Source organism: Phaeoacremonium minimum (assembly GCF_000392275.1).
Source record: "Phaeoacremonium minimum UCRPA7 unplaced genomic scaffold PA7_03_scaffold_156, whole genome shotgun sequence".
Taxonomy (NCBI): domain Eukaryota; kingdom Fungi; phylum Ascomycota; class Sordariomycetes; order Togniniales; family Togniniaceae; genus Phaeoacremonium; species Phaeoacremonium minimum.
Window position 1 is genome coordinate 173,747 of NW_006921063.1, and position 19,454 is coordinate 193,200.

At 48.5% G+C, this 19,454-nt stretch overlaps 7 protein-coding genes across 7 annotated transcripts; 3 read left to right on the forward strand and 4 right to left on the reverse strand.

The window, feature by feature from the left end:
• Window positions 1–396: 396 nt before the first annotated feature.
• UCRPA7_2315 (hypothetical protein) lies at window positions 397–1,698 on the reverse strand (the record flags this gene model as incomplete). The annotated part of the gene is made up of 5 exons (XM_007914858.1): window positions 397–1,028; window positions 1,080–1,297; window positions 1,357–1,403; window positions 1,461–1,517; window positions 1,570–1,698. 5 exons carry the CDS (start codon window positions 1,696–1,698, stop codon window positions 397–399), a joined length of 1,083 nt encoding a protein of 360 aa, XP_007913049.1.
• A 1,049-nt stretch (window positions 1,699–2,747) lies between these two features.
• UCRPA7_2316 (hypothetical protein) lies at window positions 2,748–3,214 on the reverse strand (the record flags this gene model as incomplete). Its single annotated transcript, XM_007914876.1, has 2 exons — window positions 2,748–2,910; window positions 2,961–3,214. 2 exons carry the CDS (start codon window positions 3,212–3,214, stop codon window positions 2,748–2,750), a joined length of 417 nt encoding a protein of 138 aa, XP_007913067.1.
• Window positions 3,215–7,203: 3,989 nt separating this feature from the next.
• UCRPA7_2317 (putative plasma membrane iron permease protein) lies at window positions 7,204–8,319 on the reverse strand (the record flags this gene model as incomplete). Its single annotated transcript, XM_007914875.1, has 1 exon — window positions 7,204–8,319. The coding sequence occupies one exon, from the start codon at window positions 8,317–8,319 to the stop codon at window positions 7,204–7,206; it is 1,116 nt and encodes a 371-aa protein (XP_007913066.1).
• Window positions 8,320–9,259: 940 nt separating this feature from the next.
• On the forward strand, window positions 9,260–11,392 carry UCRPA7_2318 (putative iron transport multicopper oxidase fet3 protein; the record flags this gene model as incomplete). The annotated part of the gene is made up of 3 exons (XM_007914881.1): window positions 9,260–9,651; window positions 9,713–10,810; window positions 10,969–11,392. The coding sequence occupies 3 exons, from the start codon at window positions 9,260–9,262 to the stop codon at window positions 11,390–11,392; spliced, it is 1,914 nt and encodes a 637-aa protein (XP_007913072.1).
• Window positions 11,393–13,645: 2,253 nt separating this feature from the next.
• Window positions 13,646–14,571, forward strand: UCRPA7_2319 (putative spherulin-1b precursor protein; the record flags this gene model as incomplete). The annotated part of the gene is made up of 3 exons (XM_007914879.1): window positions 13,646–13,910; window positions 13,980–14,217; window positions 14,286–14,571. The coding sequence occupies 3 exons, from the start codon at window positions 13,646–13,648 to the stop codon at window positions 14,569–14,571; spliced, it is 789 nt and encodes a 262-aa protein (XP_007913070.1).
• Window positions 14,572–16,831: 2,260 nt separating this feature from the next.
• On the forward strand, window positions 16,832–17,470 carry UCRPA7_2320 (putative set domain-containing protein; the record flags this gene model as incomplete). The annotated part of the gene is made up of 1 exon (XM_007914874.1): window positions 16,832–17,470. The coding sequence occupies one exon, from the start codon at window positions 16,832–16,834 to the stop codon at window positions 17,468–17,470; it is 639 nt and encodes a 212-aa protein (XP_007913065.1).
• Window positions 17,471–17,915: 445 nt separating this feature from the next.
• UCRPA7_2321 (putative short-chain dehydrogenase reductase family protein) lies at window positions 17,916–18,996 on the reverse strand (the record flags this gene model as incomplete). Its single annotated transcript, XM_007914862.1, has 2 exons — window positions 17,916–18,039; window positions 18,113–18,996. 2 exons carry the CDS (start codon window positions 18,994–18,996, stop codon window positions 17,916–17,918), a joined length of 1,008 nt encoding a protein of 335 aa, XP_007913053.1.
• Between the last annotated feature and the right edge of the window lie 458 nt (window positions 18,997–19,454).

Here is a 19,454-nt window from a genome sequence, read left to right on the forward strand (position 1 = left end):
CAGAGGGGATTCTGAAGAGTCAGGAGAGCAGGTTGAAGAATTCATGACATAAGATGGATCAAGTGTTCCAATTTCATATCCCAGTCTTACTCGTTGTCATCTTCGGATTGTACCACAACGTCCACGCAAAATATGCCATGACCACCGCGGCGGTGACTGGTGCGCTGATGTACCAGAACCAATGACCTCGTCCATCCCACGAATAAATCGGTGCATCCATGAACGTCTATATGCGAAGATCAGTCATCAAGATACTTTGGAGGTGGTCAAATGATCAAATCTCACCGCGATGAATGTTGCCGGAAGGAAGAACATCGTCAGAAGGGCAATTGCCTTCATCTGCTTGCCGTCACGGATGCTGATCCTTGCATCCTTGCGTGCGACGTCTGCGAGCTCCTACAGTTGGATTTCTATATCAGCATCTTTCATCCTGTCCATGAGGTTGGTGTTGCTCGGAGAAGAATCACACACCGCCTGGAACGCCAACGATGTCCCTTCCATCACCGTTTCACACCTGAGAATCTTCTCGTTGAATGAGTTCATAGTTCGGCTCAGATAGTCCCCAGGGTTGAACGCAGACTTGGCTGCCTGATCTTTTATCAGACTGGAGAAGAACTCGGTGCAGGACTGCATGTTCTGCAATTGGCCGTTCCATGTCGTCAGCTCGACCTTCAGGCGGCTGAGCTTGAGATAAAGCTTCACTAGGTTACCCGGATCCTGCTCGCTGAGAAGGCTCTTCGGGCTGAAGAGCGACGGCTTATCAAGACCTTTCATCTTGATCTCAAGGTCGTCGACTCGCTTGTCCACGTCTTCAAACCGATGCTTCTTTTCCAGCTCGATGAATATAGCCAAGAAGAGGAATGGATTTGACAAGAGGTGCTGGCCCCGCGCAATCCGGCTCTTAATGTGCCGGATATCTTGTGGCTCACATCCAAGGAAGACGCCGAATAGCTGCTTGGTGTCCGGGAAGTAGGTTAAGCATATCGCCGTGTGGTTTACAAGGATTGAATCCACACATAGAATGTACACTTGACAGCGTGTTAGTTTTGTCGAAGCGTCTTTCGAGATGCTCTACTTACCAACACATTTCTTGTCACCAACAGCACTGTCTGCCTTCCAGAATGTCGAGGTGGGTCTCGCAGTCAGCTTGGCAAAGGCATCATGCACATACAGCTTTACTACAACATCCTGAAACGTCTCTACGGGGAAAGGGAGGTGTTCCAGAACGTGGCGGTTATGTGCTGCTTCGCCGTCTTGTTTCGCGATGGAACGTGGAGGTTGCTGGCGTGCGCAGAAACTGAAGTCCGGTTAGTCGAATAGGCGTAGATTATAGACTAGTTTCGAATTGCAACTCACAGAATCGACACTGATCCTGTATGTTCTTGTTTGATTCCTGGAATATCCTGGGGAAGACGGGTAAGCAGATGTTGGTGAAGAGCTGCAGGAAGTGAGTAACTTACACTCAACCACTGCTTTCTCTGTTCCGATGTGCAGAGTAGCTTGTATGTGTAATCACTCTTCGAATTGTCAGAAATATCAATGCATTGTAGGATCATCGGGGACACATACCGATTCATTCTCGCGAACCAGAGCCTCGCAAGGCTGCTCGCCGAACTTCGGCTCAAATTTGAAGTGATTGAAGGCTTTGGTGCAAGTGAAATCAGCGGTATCTTTCCACAGCAAATCAAGATAATCCATTGTTAATCACAATCGTCCAGTAATCAGAACAAAATGATAATTGAACAAACCACAGGGATTTTGTATCAATTTTCATTACGAAACACTGCATATGGCCTCAGGTCTGGGCTACCTCAGTTGCTGCGGCTGATGGGTGACCGAAAAGTTGCCGCTGTCCTAGGTCACAGCGCTGAGCACAGCCACTCAAATGCGCGACGTCAGGCGGCTGCTAATACACAGACCGATCGAGGCAGAACTCCGAGGCTCTGTAAAAGTACTTGCGGCAGTACAATCACTGTTTGGAAATCACTACTGTACAGAATTATTCATATAGAGGTGACTGACCCTTGCCGCCACCAGAAGGTTCAAGTCCACACCACCAACTTCAGCTAGCACGTGTCTCTCGAAATGTTCAAAATCAAGTTGCCCAAGACACACGGGACAAAAGCTCCCAAATTGAAACAACAGCGGGGTATCATTTTGCATACTTCAAAGGTCGACATCTGGCTCTTGGAGCTCAAGTTGCAAGAGATCTACGGGAAGGGCAACTACTCCATTGATGTAAGCGTCCTGTCAACCCTGTCTTGTGCCATGTTGACGATTTTAGGGAAGCAATGGACTTGAGGATCGTTTAACTATTTCTGCCATCAGAGACTTGGAGCCTGTCAGTGAACTGCGAGATGAAGTTGTGGCATGCAACCGCTAATTTGTACCATAGGAGGAGATCAGGCAGATACTTCAGATGCAGCGTGACGATCCCGGCAATGAGACCGATGGAGAATACAACGAGACAATCCCACAAGCATCAGGTTCCGGAGCTGCAGATGACAGTCTAAGGAACGACTCTCAAGCCTCGGCCGAAAGTAGTTCACAAGATACTGCGAAAGTAAGCGACGTTGACGAGCATATAAGCAAACCTCGAGCTCGTCGACGAGAGTGGTGGAAACGTAGCAAAGCCTCCACGGAATCTTCTGTTGAATTAAATGTTATTGGGAGAAAGGTTATAAGATCTTTGGTGAACGGGATCAGATAGATCACAAAATGTGCAGAATAACAACTTGTTTTCACAGCTAATGATCAATGTCCTCGGCGTCATCTATGTGACCGACTGAGCTCTCTTCCGTACACGCTCTGTCATTCTCCTGCTGTCCTTTGAGACGTCTGAGTTCTCGACGCCGCTTCTCGCGCTCCTGTTCTCTTTTTCTCTCCTCCTTGCGCAAGTCTGCCTTTGCGCTATAGTTATGTTAGCAGGGTCACTTCAATAATGGGAGCGGGCAACATACCGTCCCTCCTGCCTAAACTTTGCCCTCGATTTTGAAGTTCGTAGGGTCTGCTCAAGACCTTTGATCTTTGTGCCATAGAAAACGGGCTTGCTATAGTACTCATCCTCTCTTCCGGCCAAAGGCTTGAGTTTGTCTACGAGTGCTTTGCTTGTGCTGCGTCTGTTTGTTGTCGACGCCCACAGCTTAGGACGCCTGAGGGTCGATTTGCTGTCTTGAGACTTGACCTCGCGGGATTTGTCCTCCAAGACTATCATTTCTGTTGGAATGAGGTCTAGCAGGTCATGAATAAATTGTGTAGTGCGTCCATCCGCGTGAAGCTTCTTGATCCACTGCAGAATTGTGAGCCACAATCACTATAAGTGCACGACCTAAGAGCATCTCACCTTGACTAACCCATCATTCAAATGAATACTAGCTTTGCCCCATCGCTCCTTTACCTTGTAAAAAGGTCGCGCTTGTAAAGCTGGACCGATAATTCCTTCTGTTCTCCTGTCATCTTGGAACTCAGACAATCCCTGAGAGCCAAACATGAGCCAGACTAGAGATTCTAGGAATAGACAGCCTAAAGTCCAGATATCCAGGGACTGATCTGTTTTCCAGGTTAAGCCAACTTCAGGGGGACAGTATGGATGGCCGGTGACCCTTGGCGATACTTCTACTATTGTCGTTGAATGATGGTATCGAGCAAGCCCAAAATCAGCAAGTTGCAAAATACCCATCCCTGTACCACCACTGTGCTTGTCGTTGAAAAAAAGAATGTTCTCCGGCTTTATATCGCCGTGGAATCCGCGATTCTTCGAGCCCTGATCTGAAAGCGTCCGGAAGAGATCGTATCGATGGATGACGTGCAGCGCTTCGGCGAGTCCACGATATTGCGAGGCCATCCACTTCGCCAGTCTTCCAATCTCGGCTTGTGACTTCAATCCTGGACTCGCGTTCCAGAACTCTCGGAAGTTTGAATCGGCACATGGGAAGACGAAAAAGTAGGTGGTGTCGGTGTCGGACGCAATTTCAAACGTCGCAAGCAGCTGTGCGAGATGGGCGGTTATGGCAGGATTTCCTGCCGCAATGCCATTATGCCTGGCGAGTACATGTGACTCCGCTAGAAACGTGTCGCGATTGCTTGTGTTGAGTTTCTTGACAGCAAAAAGCTGCTTTCCCTTCTCTTTGGCGATTTCCTATTTTGTTAGCAGTAGTCATTGCCAAAAGTGAAGTATACTTACTGAAGGATCTAAGAGACTATGATGATATGAATCGATATCCAGCTTATATACCCTTCCAAAGGCTCCTTTATCACCTAATTCTATGATATTGCTGAATGGAAGAACTACTCGGTCGGTAAAGCGGTAGTGTAGGCATTTCCCACTTTCCTCCTTCTTGAAGAACGGAGCACAGAGCTGCCATTGCCAATGGTCGAACGCCTTTACGTCCGAAGACTCCCAACTTCTGAACAACAGATGCCCGCGTTTCTCATCAGCCTTGTAGGCTGCTAGGAGGTAAGGGACGCTGCCCTTCCCGACCTTTGTCAAAGGTAGCTTCGAATCATCTAGCTCGTGAAGCAGAAAGTCATATATCCGCTGTTGCTGTTTTATAAGAATTAGGATGGCGAAAACTTTTCTGAAGGAACAGAATTTAGTATCCTGCTTGGTGGATGGCAGACCACAAATGCGCTGAGCCGCGACATCCTTCTCCTTGTGAGAACGTTCGCCGCAGTGGTCGAGCAGTTGGCGAACGAGAACTTCGTTAAAGAACTGCCAGATGCGGAAATCAGAAAGATAATACTCTGAAGATGAATTGAATTTGCTGTTGCTCTGGAGGAGCTCCATCAGCTGTTTTCGTACCCAGGGCAAAGTCGTATGAAGTGACAGCGCTGCTATCTCTGTTGAGAGAGAGACGTCTAGGGTGGTGTTATTCATCGATATAGAACTACTATCATTTGAGTAACCGTGGTGTTCGGTCGCCTCTTCCACTGAAAACTCTGAAAGAGCATTATCATGGGCTCTCACGATTGCCGATGTGACTTCGTCTGTCTCGTCTCCATCCGGGCTGTCGAATTTTGACCCGGCACCCAGGATCATATCATGCTGGCTTGCCCCGAGCACTTCAGATTCAGCGCCGAGATCAGGTCCGAATCGCTGTGCTAGAAATTCCAAGATGAAGCGACTGCTTTCGGCCTCTTCCACCTCTCGCGGTAAGACACTATGTTCGCTAGTGTGTCCACGACTGCGAGACTGATACGCTTCTTCCGGTGGTGAATTTCCTCTCAAGGCATCACGGGCAGCATCGCCTGTGCGACTCGATAAGATCGAATCACTAGTCCCATTTTCCACAATCTTTGGAGGTTCGGCCTTTCTCTTTAGACGTGACTTTTTGGCGTACTGCATGTTATCAGGACATTTGCTTCAAAAAGACTCGAGTCTGCAACTTACAATCAATGCTGAAACTGACTGAGAACCGCTCATTTTCGGTTCATCTTGCTGGTGAATTGGCTGGTGACCAGTTCTCCAGGACAAGAGCTGGTGTACCGGTGTTGTCATCCACTGTAGTCTTGACCAGAACTCAAGAATCAGCCAGTGCGAGACCCCTTGAGTGTGAAGCAATTCTAGTGCAGCTCAGTAGAGCGGCAATTGTCGCTTTTGATGAACAACTATGTACTTTGTCGGGGCGCAGCTGTTCCACGAAGACGAGGCTCTGCGGATGTGCCCGAAACGCCCCTGAAAAGAAACCCAATGGACGTGCCGCATCGTTTGTACAATTGGGTACTTGTAAGTGGCTTTGACAAAGAAACGCCTCGAGGACACACACCGAAACTCAGCTGAAGGTTGATCTGCAGCTATCGACAGTGCATATTGTGGAACATGGTCTGTATGAACACAAACGTGACCCTGCCTCGAAAATGGTAGGACATGAGCAGACGAACCCAACAACGATTTTTTTTTTTTCAGGCAATATGATGTATCACACTCTCAAGTCATGAGGACTACCGCATGTAGTCTTTGAATTGGTCAACCTATTGATGCTAACTAAGCTTGCAAGGCTTGTAATGTTTGGTTCTTGAGGGCGCCCAGCACTGCCTCAATGACGCCTATCAGTGGACATAATTAAGCGAAGCGAATGACCTATGACACTTCTCCCTGCAATATTCTACTTCCCAACTGAACGTATTCACCAATTTCTTCTCAGATTCGACACTCGCCAATTTCGTCCTGTAGCAATGTCAGATTCCGTGTGAAAAGACAATGTGTAGTTGATTTCTTGGAGGCCACCTACATTTGTTAGGGGCTCCGGTGCCCAAATGCGATATGACTGGTCATCCACCTCGACATGAAATTGTCCGTTGAAGCGATTGTCCAAAGTGTCGTAGAGAGCCCATCCGTTGATGTCGCTGATGTGCAGTGTCTGGATCTCTCGTTGGGGTATGAGCAACCCTTTGGAGGCGGCCAACTTCTCTCGAAAACCAGAGAATGGCGCAGCGAACAAGACATGGAACCAGTGCATTCTCGATTTGCTGAGAAGCAACGTCCGTACAGCGGTTTGTCGGTGGCGAATGGTTTTCTTGATCATTGACCGGAGCGGGTTACCGATTAAATATCGTCGAGTCCGATTTCTGGCGCGAGCCAGCCTCGTGAGGGCCGCAACAGCTGCCTGGACTTTGTATGCCTTGATTTCGCCGCCCAGGCGGCCGGGTGTCTGGTGGTTCACCACAGTTGCTCAGCCGCTCACCACGTCGCTTTTCAGCTGTGACACATACGAGAAGATGTATTAACCAATCATGAAAGGGCTACTCGGTGAGCAACAGCCGTGTACCAATTTGGTTTTGGCTATGATTTGGTCACATGTGGCGGAACTGCTGTGTGTTCAAGGTGTACATCCAGTGAATGATTCAACTTCATGGCTTGACTCCCGCGCAGCTGTCAACATCCTTAGCGACTCAGATCGTATCATGACACACCCCTCGTTACAGTTCATGAATGCGTCGTCAGTTCCTAGTAGATCAAGGCTTCATCGCAGTTTCAAGTACTATTCTCTGACAATATCAGGAAGAAAGAACAGTGAAAGTACATGGTTGCGTCTAGGTTTTATCACATCTATGTGTGAATAACAAGATACTGATCAACACTACAGTTCTCTACTAAGATTCGTATGGCAGCAAAACAAAGAGAGCAACTGAGGTATCTTGATTAAATCCAGTGAGGTCGTCAAATTAGGCGTTTTGTCTAACTCCTCATAGTAGTAAATCTGCTTATTCTGTAGCGAGAACTCCTTGGGCTCGGACCTCCTGGAGAACAACAGCTGGATCAACAACCGCCGTATTGGCTCTCTTCTTGTAACTTTTGTATCCCGGGATATGGATTAGGACCTTGTGCGCCTGCTTCGAGAAAGGCAGGTGACCTGTCCGCTCCTCGAAGAGCAGGGCGAAGATGCAAAGTATCAAAAACAGCCAGTAGACATTGTAAGAAATGATGGAGCCGTAAGTGCCAGTGTTCTGCCAGCCCAAGATAGCGTTGAACACATCCCATCCGTTATCCGTTTCCGGATTGCAGCAGTTAACATGGTATACAGTCTGCCTGATATTGTAGGAACCGTCCCCGCTTCCGACCTCTGCGACATCGCTGCCAACCTTCTGAGCAAACCCGTGGTATTGCAGATACCATACTGCCTTGGAAAACATGCCCGCAGCAATCAAGTATAGTACGCTTGTCGACGCAATTAGGAATATTTGTATCGACATGGCGTTGCCACCACGGTATAGCAGATAGCCGATGAGGAGAGCTGCGAGAATACCGCAAATGACGGGCAGTGGGAAGGACTTGGCGGGGAGGCCCAAGGAGACTCCGCCAACGAAGACGATGGCCTCGATGCCTTCACGCAGAGTCGTAATGAATGGTAAGATGAACATGACGTGCCGACGGGACCAATCCCCTATCCAGACACCAAAGCGGTCCCGATGCTTGGTTTTCGAGCGCTTGGCATGTGCAGCCAGAGCCTCAGCAATCTTTTGGCGCCATTTATCTTGCATCTTGTTGATACGCAGAAGAGCGAGGCCCATGACGGTGATGATGACGGTGGCAATCAAGTAGAAAATACCTTCCCAAAGGTCCTCGGACTGAGACCAAATATCGCGGCCCAGGCCATAAAAGACGCCGATGAAAGCACCGCCGATAATCAAGCAGATACCCACACCCGAGAAGGCGCCAATCCAGACATGTCGCCTTAGGCGTTTGTAGATTGCAGGGTCTTGGTCAGGTGTGTCAAGACATTGTTTAAGAAAGGAGAATAGAACAGATAAGACGACGATCGCTTCGAGACATTCTCGGAAGACGATGAAGAAGACCTGGACTGCAAAGACGTTGACCATGACTAATGATGTAAAAGGGCTGGATTGCACAGGCTAGGCTTGCAAGACCGACGCAAGACGAGGGTTGAGCTTCGATCAGGCTTCTTAGCGAGTGGTACGTCCTGTGTTATATACGGTACAGCCAACTTCTGTCCCCTCTCGGAATTATGCCGAAGTGAAAGGCCCAAGTTGTTTGAAGCATACGTGTTTAGCTCATCGTACTTTGGGTCCCTTAGAATATTTAGTGTGATTAGGAGGGTCAACAAGGATGTTGGCCAGATGTCAGCATGCGACTAATAATGTGAATGTGGCACTAATAGGTCAAGTCTGCTAGCTCATACGCGATGTTTTATCTGATCATCTGATGAGATTGGAGCTAATGTACGAACTATCAATATTATCCACACCAATTGGTGAGTAGCCATTCACAAAGACTTCCCAAAATCGCGCATGCGGAGCCGGTGGATGAGACGCCTTGAAAGAAGCAAAGCTTAGCGAAAGCTTAGCAAAAGCTTGACTGGCGTTTGATGTTGGTTGGGTAAGACTCCTCTCTCCGAACCCATGGAGTCATCTTATCTGATCGTAAGCCTATGAGTGCCGAGCTTGCTATGTCCAAGAGCATAGGTAACAGCTAAGCCTGCTGACATGTACTGTGCTAAGTTGAGAGATAAGGAGCTTTCGTGTGCTCAATGACTCCACACCATGCGAGCTCCTAGTCGAGCACACGTGTATCTCTTCTCATTTTGGTCTTGCTCTTAGTCCAGAACCGTTGACACGACTTTGATTGGACCCGCTGGAAAAGATGTGATAACAAGTCCCTCGAGCCAGTCATGGCAGCACCCTTCTCTAGCCTAGGCTCACACCTCTTATTTCTCAGAGACTTATTTCTATTGTGCTAGTTATAGCTATCACTTACCACAATTCGGAGGATCGCTCCTCGGGAAGAATTATTTGTCTCAAGATGCGGTTCCTTCGCTACGACAGTGTCGCCTTCCTATGCCCACTCGTGACATTGCTCTTGCCTTTTCTGGCGGAGGCTAAGACGGTTAGCTACGACTTCAATGTCACCTGGGTCAACGCAAATCCAGACGGGCTATTTGAAAGAAAGGTCGTTGGCATCAATGGACAATGGCCACTCCCAATCATCGAAGTCGACAAAGGCGACCAGCTCATTGTCAATATGTACAACGGGCTTGATGACGGCCATAGCACATCAATTCACTTCCATGGCATGTTCCAGAATGGTACCAATGAGATGGACGGCCCGTCGATGGTCACTCAGTGCCCGGTCCCACCTGGATCGAGCATCACATACAATTTCACGGTAAACCAAAACGGCACATATTGGTATCAGTAAGTAACATCCTAGCTCTTGTGGTTAGCACTGGCAAGGACACTGACAGGAGACTTGCAGCTGTCACACAGACTATTGTTATCCCGACGGTTATCGTCAAGCACTCATCGTCCATGACAAGGATGCTTACTTTACTGATTCGTACAAGGAAGAACTTGTCATCACATTGTCCGACTGGTACCATGACATGATGGATAAACTCAAAGAGTCGTTCATGTCGGTATTCAACCCAACTGGCGCTGAGCCAGTGCCGAATTCTTTCCTGCTCAATGACAAAATGAACACAAGCTTTGCCGTTGAGCCCAACACTACATACTTAATCCGTCTCATCAACCATGGTGCATTCGTTGGCCAGTACTTTTATATTGAGGATCACACGTTTCAGATCGTGGAAGTAGATGGCGTCTACACAGAGCCTACCGAGGCGTCCATGGTTTACATATCCGTAGCCCAAAGGTATTCTATCTTGCTCACAACCAAGAACTCAACCGACAAGAACTATGCTATCGTCACAGTGGCAGACTCATCGCTACTCGACGTGATATCTCCTGATTTACAGCTGAACAACACGAACTGGCTTGAATATAACAGCTCAGCGCCACATGAACAAGCCGTGATGAACGTGACGGATAGCACACAGCTGGCGCCCTACGATGACTTCGACCTCATTCCGTACGACCGCACGCCTCTTCTGCCTGAGCCAGACCACGAGATTGACGTAACAGTCATCATGCAAAACCTTGACAACGGCGATGGCTATGCTTTTCTGAACAACATTTCATTCACTGCACCCAAGGTGCCCACACTGTATACCGTTCTCAGTTCAGGAGAATCGGCGAACAATGAAGGGATATATGGTGATTTCACACATTCAATTGTGCTTCAACACAATGAGATCGTGCAAGTCGTGGTTAATAACGCTGACACCGGCTCACATCCTTTTCACCTTCACGGCCATAATTTCCAAGTTATTGTCCGCAACCCACCACTTGGCCCGCACTTCTTCGACTTTGCTGACGGAGATCCTGTCCCATACGATCCATCGAATCATTCAGCCTTTCCGGCCTTCCCTATTCGCCGTGACGTGATGGTGCTACCTCCTCAAGGCCACTACGTGATCCGGTTTGTCGCTGATAATCCTGGCGTCTGGCTTTTCCAGTAAGTAGTCCCTCACCGCTTGCCTTCTCTCCTAGGCTGTCATGGACTAGCCATTTTGGGTGTCATTCCCTGCCCTAATGCCTTCATTTGATGATCTTCAATTTTCATCCCAAATGTTCGCAGCACTCAGTGTAATAAATGTTAACTCTCGAAAATAGCTGTCACATTGACTGGCATCTATCACAAGGCCTGGCGATGGTCATGATCGAGGCTCCGATGCAGATGCAGGAGCGCCTGTCTATACCTGAGGATCATCTTGCCGTATGCGCCGCTGCTGGGGTGGCAACTAAGGGTAATGCTGCGGCCAACACAGAAGATCTGTTTGACCTGTCAGGTCAGAACAAGCAGCCCGGCTGGATTCCGGGCGGTTTCACCGCGCGCGGTATTGTGGCTATGGTATTCTCGTGTACATCCGCCATTCTGGGTATTGCTAGTCTGGTGGTGTATGGCCTGTCGGACAGACGTCATGTGTCTGTCGTGCCAATGACCAATCCACAGATCCAGGAACCTTACCATGACGAGCAGAATGAAGTGGTGGAGATTGTTCGTAATGATGTTGCAACAAGTCAGAAACAGACCTAGGAACTATTTAAGGGAAACGTTTATCTTTGGCAGATGTCTCACAATTATGAGCTATCTAATAAAATATCATCCTGAGAGAAAATCATCATCCACAGGTTAAGAAGCATCGAATGAAGTGTCGATAGCAGTGTTATTATCCTGATTGTTTCTGTTTGTATGTTATCTGCGGCACCACATACAATTGAGAAGTCGGTTGTCTTTCGGGCTATCAGCCCAGTGTATGGATTCCGTTCTGAGCTTTACTACGCTGACTCCATTCAGGAGGCGCATCAATACCATCATCCTCTTCTTTCTCTCCTTGTTCCTTAGTTTGATGGACTGTTGTCGTTTTATGCTCTGCCGGCGAGAAGATTGTGTATAGGCCGAGTGGTTTTGTCCCAGTGTTGAGAAACTGGTGTTTCGTACCGGCGGGAACGTTGACAAGATCACCAGCCTTCACTACCTGTTCTTTGCCACCAACCTGTGCTAGTCCTTCTCCGGATTTGAACGTAAGGATTTGGTCGACCGTGTGTATCTAAGAACAAATAAATAAACGCGAGAAGCTAGGGAATAACTGAGATTTTATCTCTTCGCCAGTGTCTCCGTTGACGGGTACTGTCATAATGACCAGCTGACTGTAGAGGCCAGTCCACAGTACTCGACGAAATTCGTCAGTCTCCGACGGCTGTAAATTAGCTAGCTGTGCAAAGAACTCCATCTGCTGTTTTGGAGGGTCATTCGAGGGTTGCATGAAGGAGGCCATAATCTGGATACTTTGCTCGCATATTAGGTGTTTGCTCTGAAGACATGATGTTGGTTATTAAATAATCAAACCACGGGAAGAACTTGGAAATAAGCTGTTCTACTTCTTGTTGTCATGGCTGCGATCTTCCGTAGCATTCAGCGTCTGTACGACTTTTATAGAGACAAATAGATATCTATATCACACGTCATTTCTTGCAGAGCTCTCGTTCATCACAGAGCATTTGCGGTTTCCGAGAACCTCTTGTCACTCACTACCCAGTCCTCGGCATATCGGGGATGATCGGATAGGTCAACCCATTTGTTGCTTGTGACACATCAGTCACTGACCAGGCATGAATGGAGGGCCATCTGGCTTTGACATCTATGGCAGAGTAAAAAACGCCACCTCGCTGGCGAATGGCTCTTTCAGACTAGTATAATATCGTAGGATAGTCTCGCCGGAGACTACTATTTATGATTTGAAAATCTACTAATTCCTGTATGAACGGTCACAATGTTGAAAATTGAGATTCTGCCCTGGTAAGAAAACTGAATTTCATCACCGAAAAGATATATTATTCGTGAGACAGCCTGTGCTACTACGCCCGAGCACAGGCGACAAAAAAGCATCATTCTGCACCTTGGCATCGCTAACAACAATACCGCAAAGCAGTGAATTTTGGCCTTGGTCTATTTGATTTCCCCGATTCTCTTGAAGTGATTCGTTCACTTCTGTCTTCCAATATAAACTTAAGGTTCTTCAGAAAGGGTAGGCTAATCTCCGCTGTCAACTGCGCGACCATCCTTTTTGGTGTTATAGCATCGTATAAAATAGTCTGATGCAAAAAGTTAACAAGAAACCCTGGATCACATTGAATACGGTAGTGAGCTGAAGTCTCTGGGAAGCAGCTGGTAGCGGATTCCGCTAAACGCTGTTATAGCACTTAAATAGACGTCCTGTTTTAGCAGCAGCGGGACATGAAACCGGGTCGGCACTGGGGGGCTGACAACGCATGGGGCGTGGCGGAGTCATCCTTCGCGGGGCGTAGGGCTTACATGGGACAGTAGTTTCGATGAACAACACAATTCCCATTCTATTTTGGCATCACTCATGAGGCTATCGCCAGATGTTTCCACCCATGGCTCATGACAGCCGTCAAGAGGATCTACCAGTGCCTTGTAGCGTGCGGTTTTGTGGTACCCAGCCGAGAATAGAGAGCTATCGCACACCGATCCGGGTCCGGCAGATCCCATTATAGCAAGATACTGCGATGCTCGAAGGAATTTGCCCGTGTAAATGCTGTCAAGCAAATAGAAATGCCAAGGACAAAACTTCGCGCGAAACATCTATAAGTGATTCCATGCTGCTCTGCAGTACGATCTCGGAATGCCTCCTCTCCTTTACTCTCATTAAGAAGATCAAGCAAAACTTTCTTAGTTTCCTTTGTGTTCCCTTTGTGGTTTCCTTTTCGTAAATTAGACTGTTCTGGCATTTGGTGTCTTTTCTGCATTTTCTTATCTCTCATCACGATGTTCAGACTTGTGGATCTACTTGTCATGGCGACTCTCGCCTTCGCCGCTCCCGCCCCTGCGACCAAGAGGGCCAACGAGTCGGCAGTCGATCAGTATTTACCCCCGGCAGTCAAAGCGAACTCCCGGGCCGGCGATGCCAGTCTCATCCAATCCTTGCTACTAGCTCCCACCCAAAAGCAGCGGGTTAATCTACTGAACCAGCCCGGCGACTTCATTTTCGACTTCACCAACCCACCCGAGGGTGCGACCTCGACGGGCAAAGGTATGCTTCGCCTGCACAACGTGCCGCGCTGTCTAAATGCCGATGGATACTAACCAAGACTCATCATAGGAGGTAAGATCGTCTCCGCCAATGCCGAGACGTTCCCAGGCCTTATCGGCAATGGAGCAGCGATGACGGTCGCTTTTCTTGGGCCTTGCGGTCTCAATTCGCCGCATGTGCACAACCGCGCGACCGAGCTCAACATTCCCGTCAAGGGCCGGCTCGTGACATCCTTCTTCGAGGAGAACGGCGTCACGGCCCGCGAAGATTTGGCCGAGACCTTCACCCTGGCCGTTTTCCCACAGGGGTAAGTAATTACAGCAACCTCGGCCCAATCAAGTGGAGAAATGTTCTCGCTGACAGAAGATGCTACAGAGCTATACATGCTGAGTACAACCCGGACTGTGAGGATGCTGTCTTCGTTGCCGCGTTCAACAACCCAGACCCCGGCGTTGAACAAGTCGCTCAGGCCTTCTTTAACCTTCGTGAAGACATCGTGCAATCGACGCTCAACGGCGTAAGCATGCTCAATGGTGAGGATATTGAGAGCTTCAAGGATGCGCTGCCCGCCAACATCGTCAATGGCGTCGAGAGCTGCCTGGCCAAGTGTGGTATTGCGAAGAAGGCAAAGAGGGCCATGGCCCAGGTTCTGGCTGCCTAATTGATAGAGATAGATTAACTTCTTCATGAAGAGGTGCCGCCTGCCAGCAATTCACGCTGAAAGCCATTGTCAGCGGATACATCTCGTAAATCTCGGCTTCATTTGGGATCCATGCGAGTCTACCTCTGGCTAAGAATTCATCATGCCCATTCATTACAGTGGCTGCAAGAAGCCTTTCATCACATGTACATAATTGATACCCTCGAATTATCGGCCTAGGTTTAATAGTTCATAGGCGTTAGGGACAGGCGTCACAGGCGTCAGGTATAGACATTATTGACTTTACTGAGTCCCTTGACATGAGAACTCGAGATAAGAGAAGCATTGAGGGAAAGATATACTCTGGCATACCAAATGATACAAGGCATGACCTCGCTGGCAAATACCTCTTTGGGACTAGTGTATGAGATGAAATCTACCTCTCATTCCTCGATTCGCTGAGTAAAGGAACAATCGGTTTCATCCTACACAGATGCACGATGGTACTTGTATTAAGGCGGGTCGTTTTGGAATAAGACCTAATTTTGGTATCACACCCTTTTCCAATATCCTTGGAGCTGCGTGCTTCTATAAAATGTCGGGATTGGGTGACGGGATACTACAGAGTGAACGAGCCAGGAATCGTGTCGTGACTGTTAAAAGATATATTTCTGGATACTTGAAACATGATGCTTGAATATTCAGAAGCCTTGATGTATTGAGCGCAACTCATGGCGCCGCAAGCGTGGCGAAACCGAATGTCAAGTCGGAGATATTGGGCATGATCGCTGCCACCTCGCTCCGACACCTTCAGAACAGGAAAGGCGCATAATCAGTCGTATTCTACACGAACGACGAGGTTGTCCAAATATAGCAACTTATGGGACACACTACGATTTATGGATAGTTTCGCATTCCCTTGAAGAATAGGATCACTCTACCTTGGATAATTACTAATACCCGAAGGCGTCCATCATTGCCCCAAGTTTATCAAACTCGTATAAGTGTTACCTGCCTAAACATTGCAAACGAATTTGAGGACACAATCTCATATAGTCTTCAACCTCTAAACATCCAATTATTCTTTTTTAACTTATTCTTTCCGTGATGGCTTCAACTTTGAATCCCTCTGCTCTAACCGGCAAGCATGGTACACTTACTTTTGTCCACGGTGTAGTGAGGAAAAGACCAGACTGACCACCAACGCAGGCAATCTACGCCAGGATTATATAAATGACGGGAAGCCAGATCGCAATCCATCGTATATGCCACAAGCAATGGGGTACCAATTCCCCATCCTTACGGTAAGACACATTCTTGGAATCATCTGGGTAGCATACTAATGTATCTCTGAGTACAGAAACTCAACGAGCAGGAGAAAACGGGCCGCTGCTCCTTCAAGACTTCCACCTAATTGATCTCTTATCACATTTCGATCGAGAAGAGATCCCAGAGAGGGTGGTCCATGCCAAAGGCGGTGGTGCCCACGGCTATTACAGAACGACAAACCCACTTGACGACCTTCGTCTTGCCGACATTTTTTCCGAAGAAGGGAAAGATTGCCCTATAACCATCCGGTTTTCCACCGTTGGTGGCGAGAGCGGTTCTCATCTCTGAGGTCGATCAGGCACCGACTGTCACGTGGCGCCCCTTATCTCGCTTGTAATATCAGAGATTAGTTGGCAGGCAAGGCTGATTCTTTGAATCGCCCGTCCCAAATCGGATGTGCACTTGACATCATATCGCTCGCACGTTGCATTTTTGAGATAAGACATAAATTAGACATTTGGGCCATGCAAAGGTCTGACTCGTAACGTAGAAGACAGCAGTATACCCTCAGATATCCAGAGCGGCTTTGCGTATAAATTCCGGAAGCCCATTATCACCCTGAAGAGAGAACTTGTCTAAGCCGATGCGGTGGGGGCGGGTTGACAAGCATTTGATCATGAGACCAGATTCAGGGCAATTTCGGGCCCGCTATCACGACTTTCTTACGCCTAATTACTCATTGGCGATGAAGTGCAGAGACCCTAATACTATACTACTTAGTAATACAAGATCTAAAGGAAAGGGCGATCACTGTAATTCGTAATTTGGCCGGTTCGGACCGCTTGTAGTGGTGCATTAGCGGCGCTAGAGGACCCTCAACAGCGCTAAATTTATCACTTCAAACCCGCTTCTTTTCACATACGCAAGGATGCCATGCACGACATCGGATGCATATCGTACACGAGATATGTTGATCCAAGGCCACTACTGATGGTAATGTAGATATCAGATAATGGGCCAACAGAAGACCTCGGCACCAAAAAACTGGCCCGAGAGCATAGTCTATCTCACCACACCAGCGTACTCTCCACGCCTCACAAAGGCTCAACTGCAGGCAATCCGGATCAAGGACGCAAACTTGCCTGAGATACCACGAGATCTCAAGCCCGGTCCATGTCCCCTTGTTAAGATTACGCCGATCAGCGACTCGCAGCACCCGGCTTACGGGCAGGCCGGACTCTGCGCAACCCGCGCTTTGCCGCCAGGAAGCTTGATCATGCCATACTTAGGCGAGCTGCATCCGTCCTCAGCGTCATCTCACTCACAGTCAGACTACGACTTGTGGCTGTCCCGGACGGCCGACGTCGCCGTTGACGCAGCCCGGATGGGCAATGAAGCTCGCTTTGTCAATGACTACCGAGGCGTGCCAGGCCAAAGCCGGCCCAATGCCGAGTTCCGCGAGGTGTGGGACGCAAGGCGTGGTGAGATGACGATGGCGGTATTTGTTCTGCCAGCTGGAAAGAAGGTGACAGCTAAGGGTGGCAGTGGTGGTGCCGGGATCGCAAAGGGCGAGGAAATTCTCGTCAGCTACGGCAAGGGCTTCTGGGAAAAGAGGAAGGAGGAAGACGTGACAACAAGCAACGATGCTTAATTTTGATTCCAACGTCTCTCATAGTCTTCGCCTTACCTTTGTATCACCAGGGCTCGGCCATAGTCTTTAAGCGGCAGTCCTTCTCACGAAAGTCGCCAGCAAAGTATGGGATGTTTTGACATCGGACATGATCTGGACTGAAGTACTTCTAAACTGCGAGGCCACGGTAGTCTTCCGTGAGGGAAGCCAATGGGAGATAACCAAGGTGAAGAATGTTTTCATACACATCATCCAACTCTTGGGCATGATTCTAGGCCCAGGCATTGCTGTGTCGCTAGGCCAGTGGCCCAATAAAGCAACGAAAGTCGTATAAATCTCAAATGCTAATCATAAATGGCATTTCCAATATGGTCATAGATGTACATTGCCCTAGCCTCCCAAATAATTGAACAGATCGTATATCTCTAGCGTTCCCGCTTATATCAGACCACAATTGAGCGGTATGCTACCTGACACCAAGTTTCTGGACAATGGTCTGGACATCCGCAAAGGCAAGCTCCTCCATTGTCTCTTTCCACAGACGCTGAGTGACCTCTGGCGCCTTCGGCGAGTACACAAACGGGCCCTTACTAGACGAGAGCCGGCCTGTTAGCAAATCTGCGGAGCATAAATGGGATACCGTGGCCGGGACTTTAAGCTTACGGTCTGATCCTGTCAAAGTCGATGACCTCGCCATGTGACTCCTCACCCTTCTTGAGCGCCGCATCGAGGATGACATGTGCACCAACGGCGGCCTTGCGCCCAAAAATGCCAAAGTATATGGCAAGTGGAAAGCGCATAAAAGTGCCATCGGCATCGCGAGCCAGCCCAGAGCCGGAGCACAGACCTGGGTAGGCGGCGTTGACAATAGCGACGGACGGCGGAATTCGCTTGGTCAACTCCGTCAGGAAGAGGAGATACAACAGCTTGGAAGTGCCATAACGTTCCTGCATGTCCCATTTCCATTTGCCGCTCGTATCATCCAGAGCAGCTAGCAGTGGATTTGCGTCGCGCTCAACGAACTGTGTCGTGCAAGCCACATCTGTCGACACAACAGTCAGGCGACCAGGCGATATGGGCGAACGTTTCTTAGCTTGTAGGATTGGCAAGAGCAGCAGAGTTAGTAGGCTGGTGGAGAGGTAGTTGGTCTGAATATCTTCTTCATGGCCGGTAGATGGATTGATGGTCATATCGATCCTGTATACACCGGCATTGAGGATAACAATGTCTAGATGCTCGAGCTGGCTTGCACGTTCCGCAAAGCTAGTAATGGTGTCGTACTGGAGCATGTCCAGCTTCCAGACCTCAATGATAGTGCTACTACCTGATCCGGACTTGCCCTTGTAACGGGCCGTCAACTTCTCGGCGGCCGCTTGACCCTTGGCCTCATGTCGAGCACTGATAATGAGCTTGCCGATGTTCAGGGCGAGGAGCTGGTCGGCGAGCTCAAAACCAATGCCTTGATTCCTACCTGTGACAAGTGCAGTTTTATCGGTCAAATCAACATCAGTTATCGGGTGGGGAGATTCGAAGAGCTGACGCCGCATCCATTGCGGAAAAGTCGCAAACTTTTCAGGTGTATAATCGTACTTAGACTCCACTATTGTGTGTTTTGTACAGGAAAAAAATCAAATTGTGTTTCAAGGCTGGTCGTATTTGAAGCCCAAGATCTAGGTATTCTTTCCTAGTGCCGTGCCGCATGCTACTCTAAAAATAGGTAGTGCTCCGTAATCAAAACATCCACAACCCCCGAAATAGTATCTCCGCCGTCTTTCTTGTGTTGAAGGTCTCTCGCGCGTTTAAACACTTTCTTACGAATAGTTATCTCAAAGAGCCCATGTTGATTAACATATTGATTTAATTGGGAGATATTGCCCCCCCCCCCCCCCCCCCCCCCCCAAAAAAAAAAAGTGATTACTTAAGTATCCGCAGAGATATATCCAGTTTTATTTTAAGTTGCTGATAAGACCATGAAAATAGCTGTGATAGCGATTGTCCTCGATAA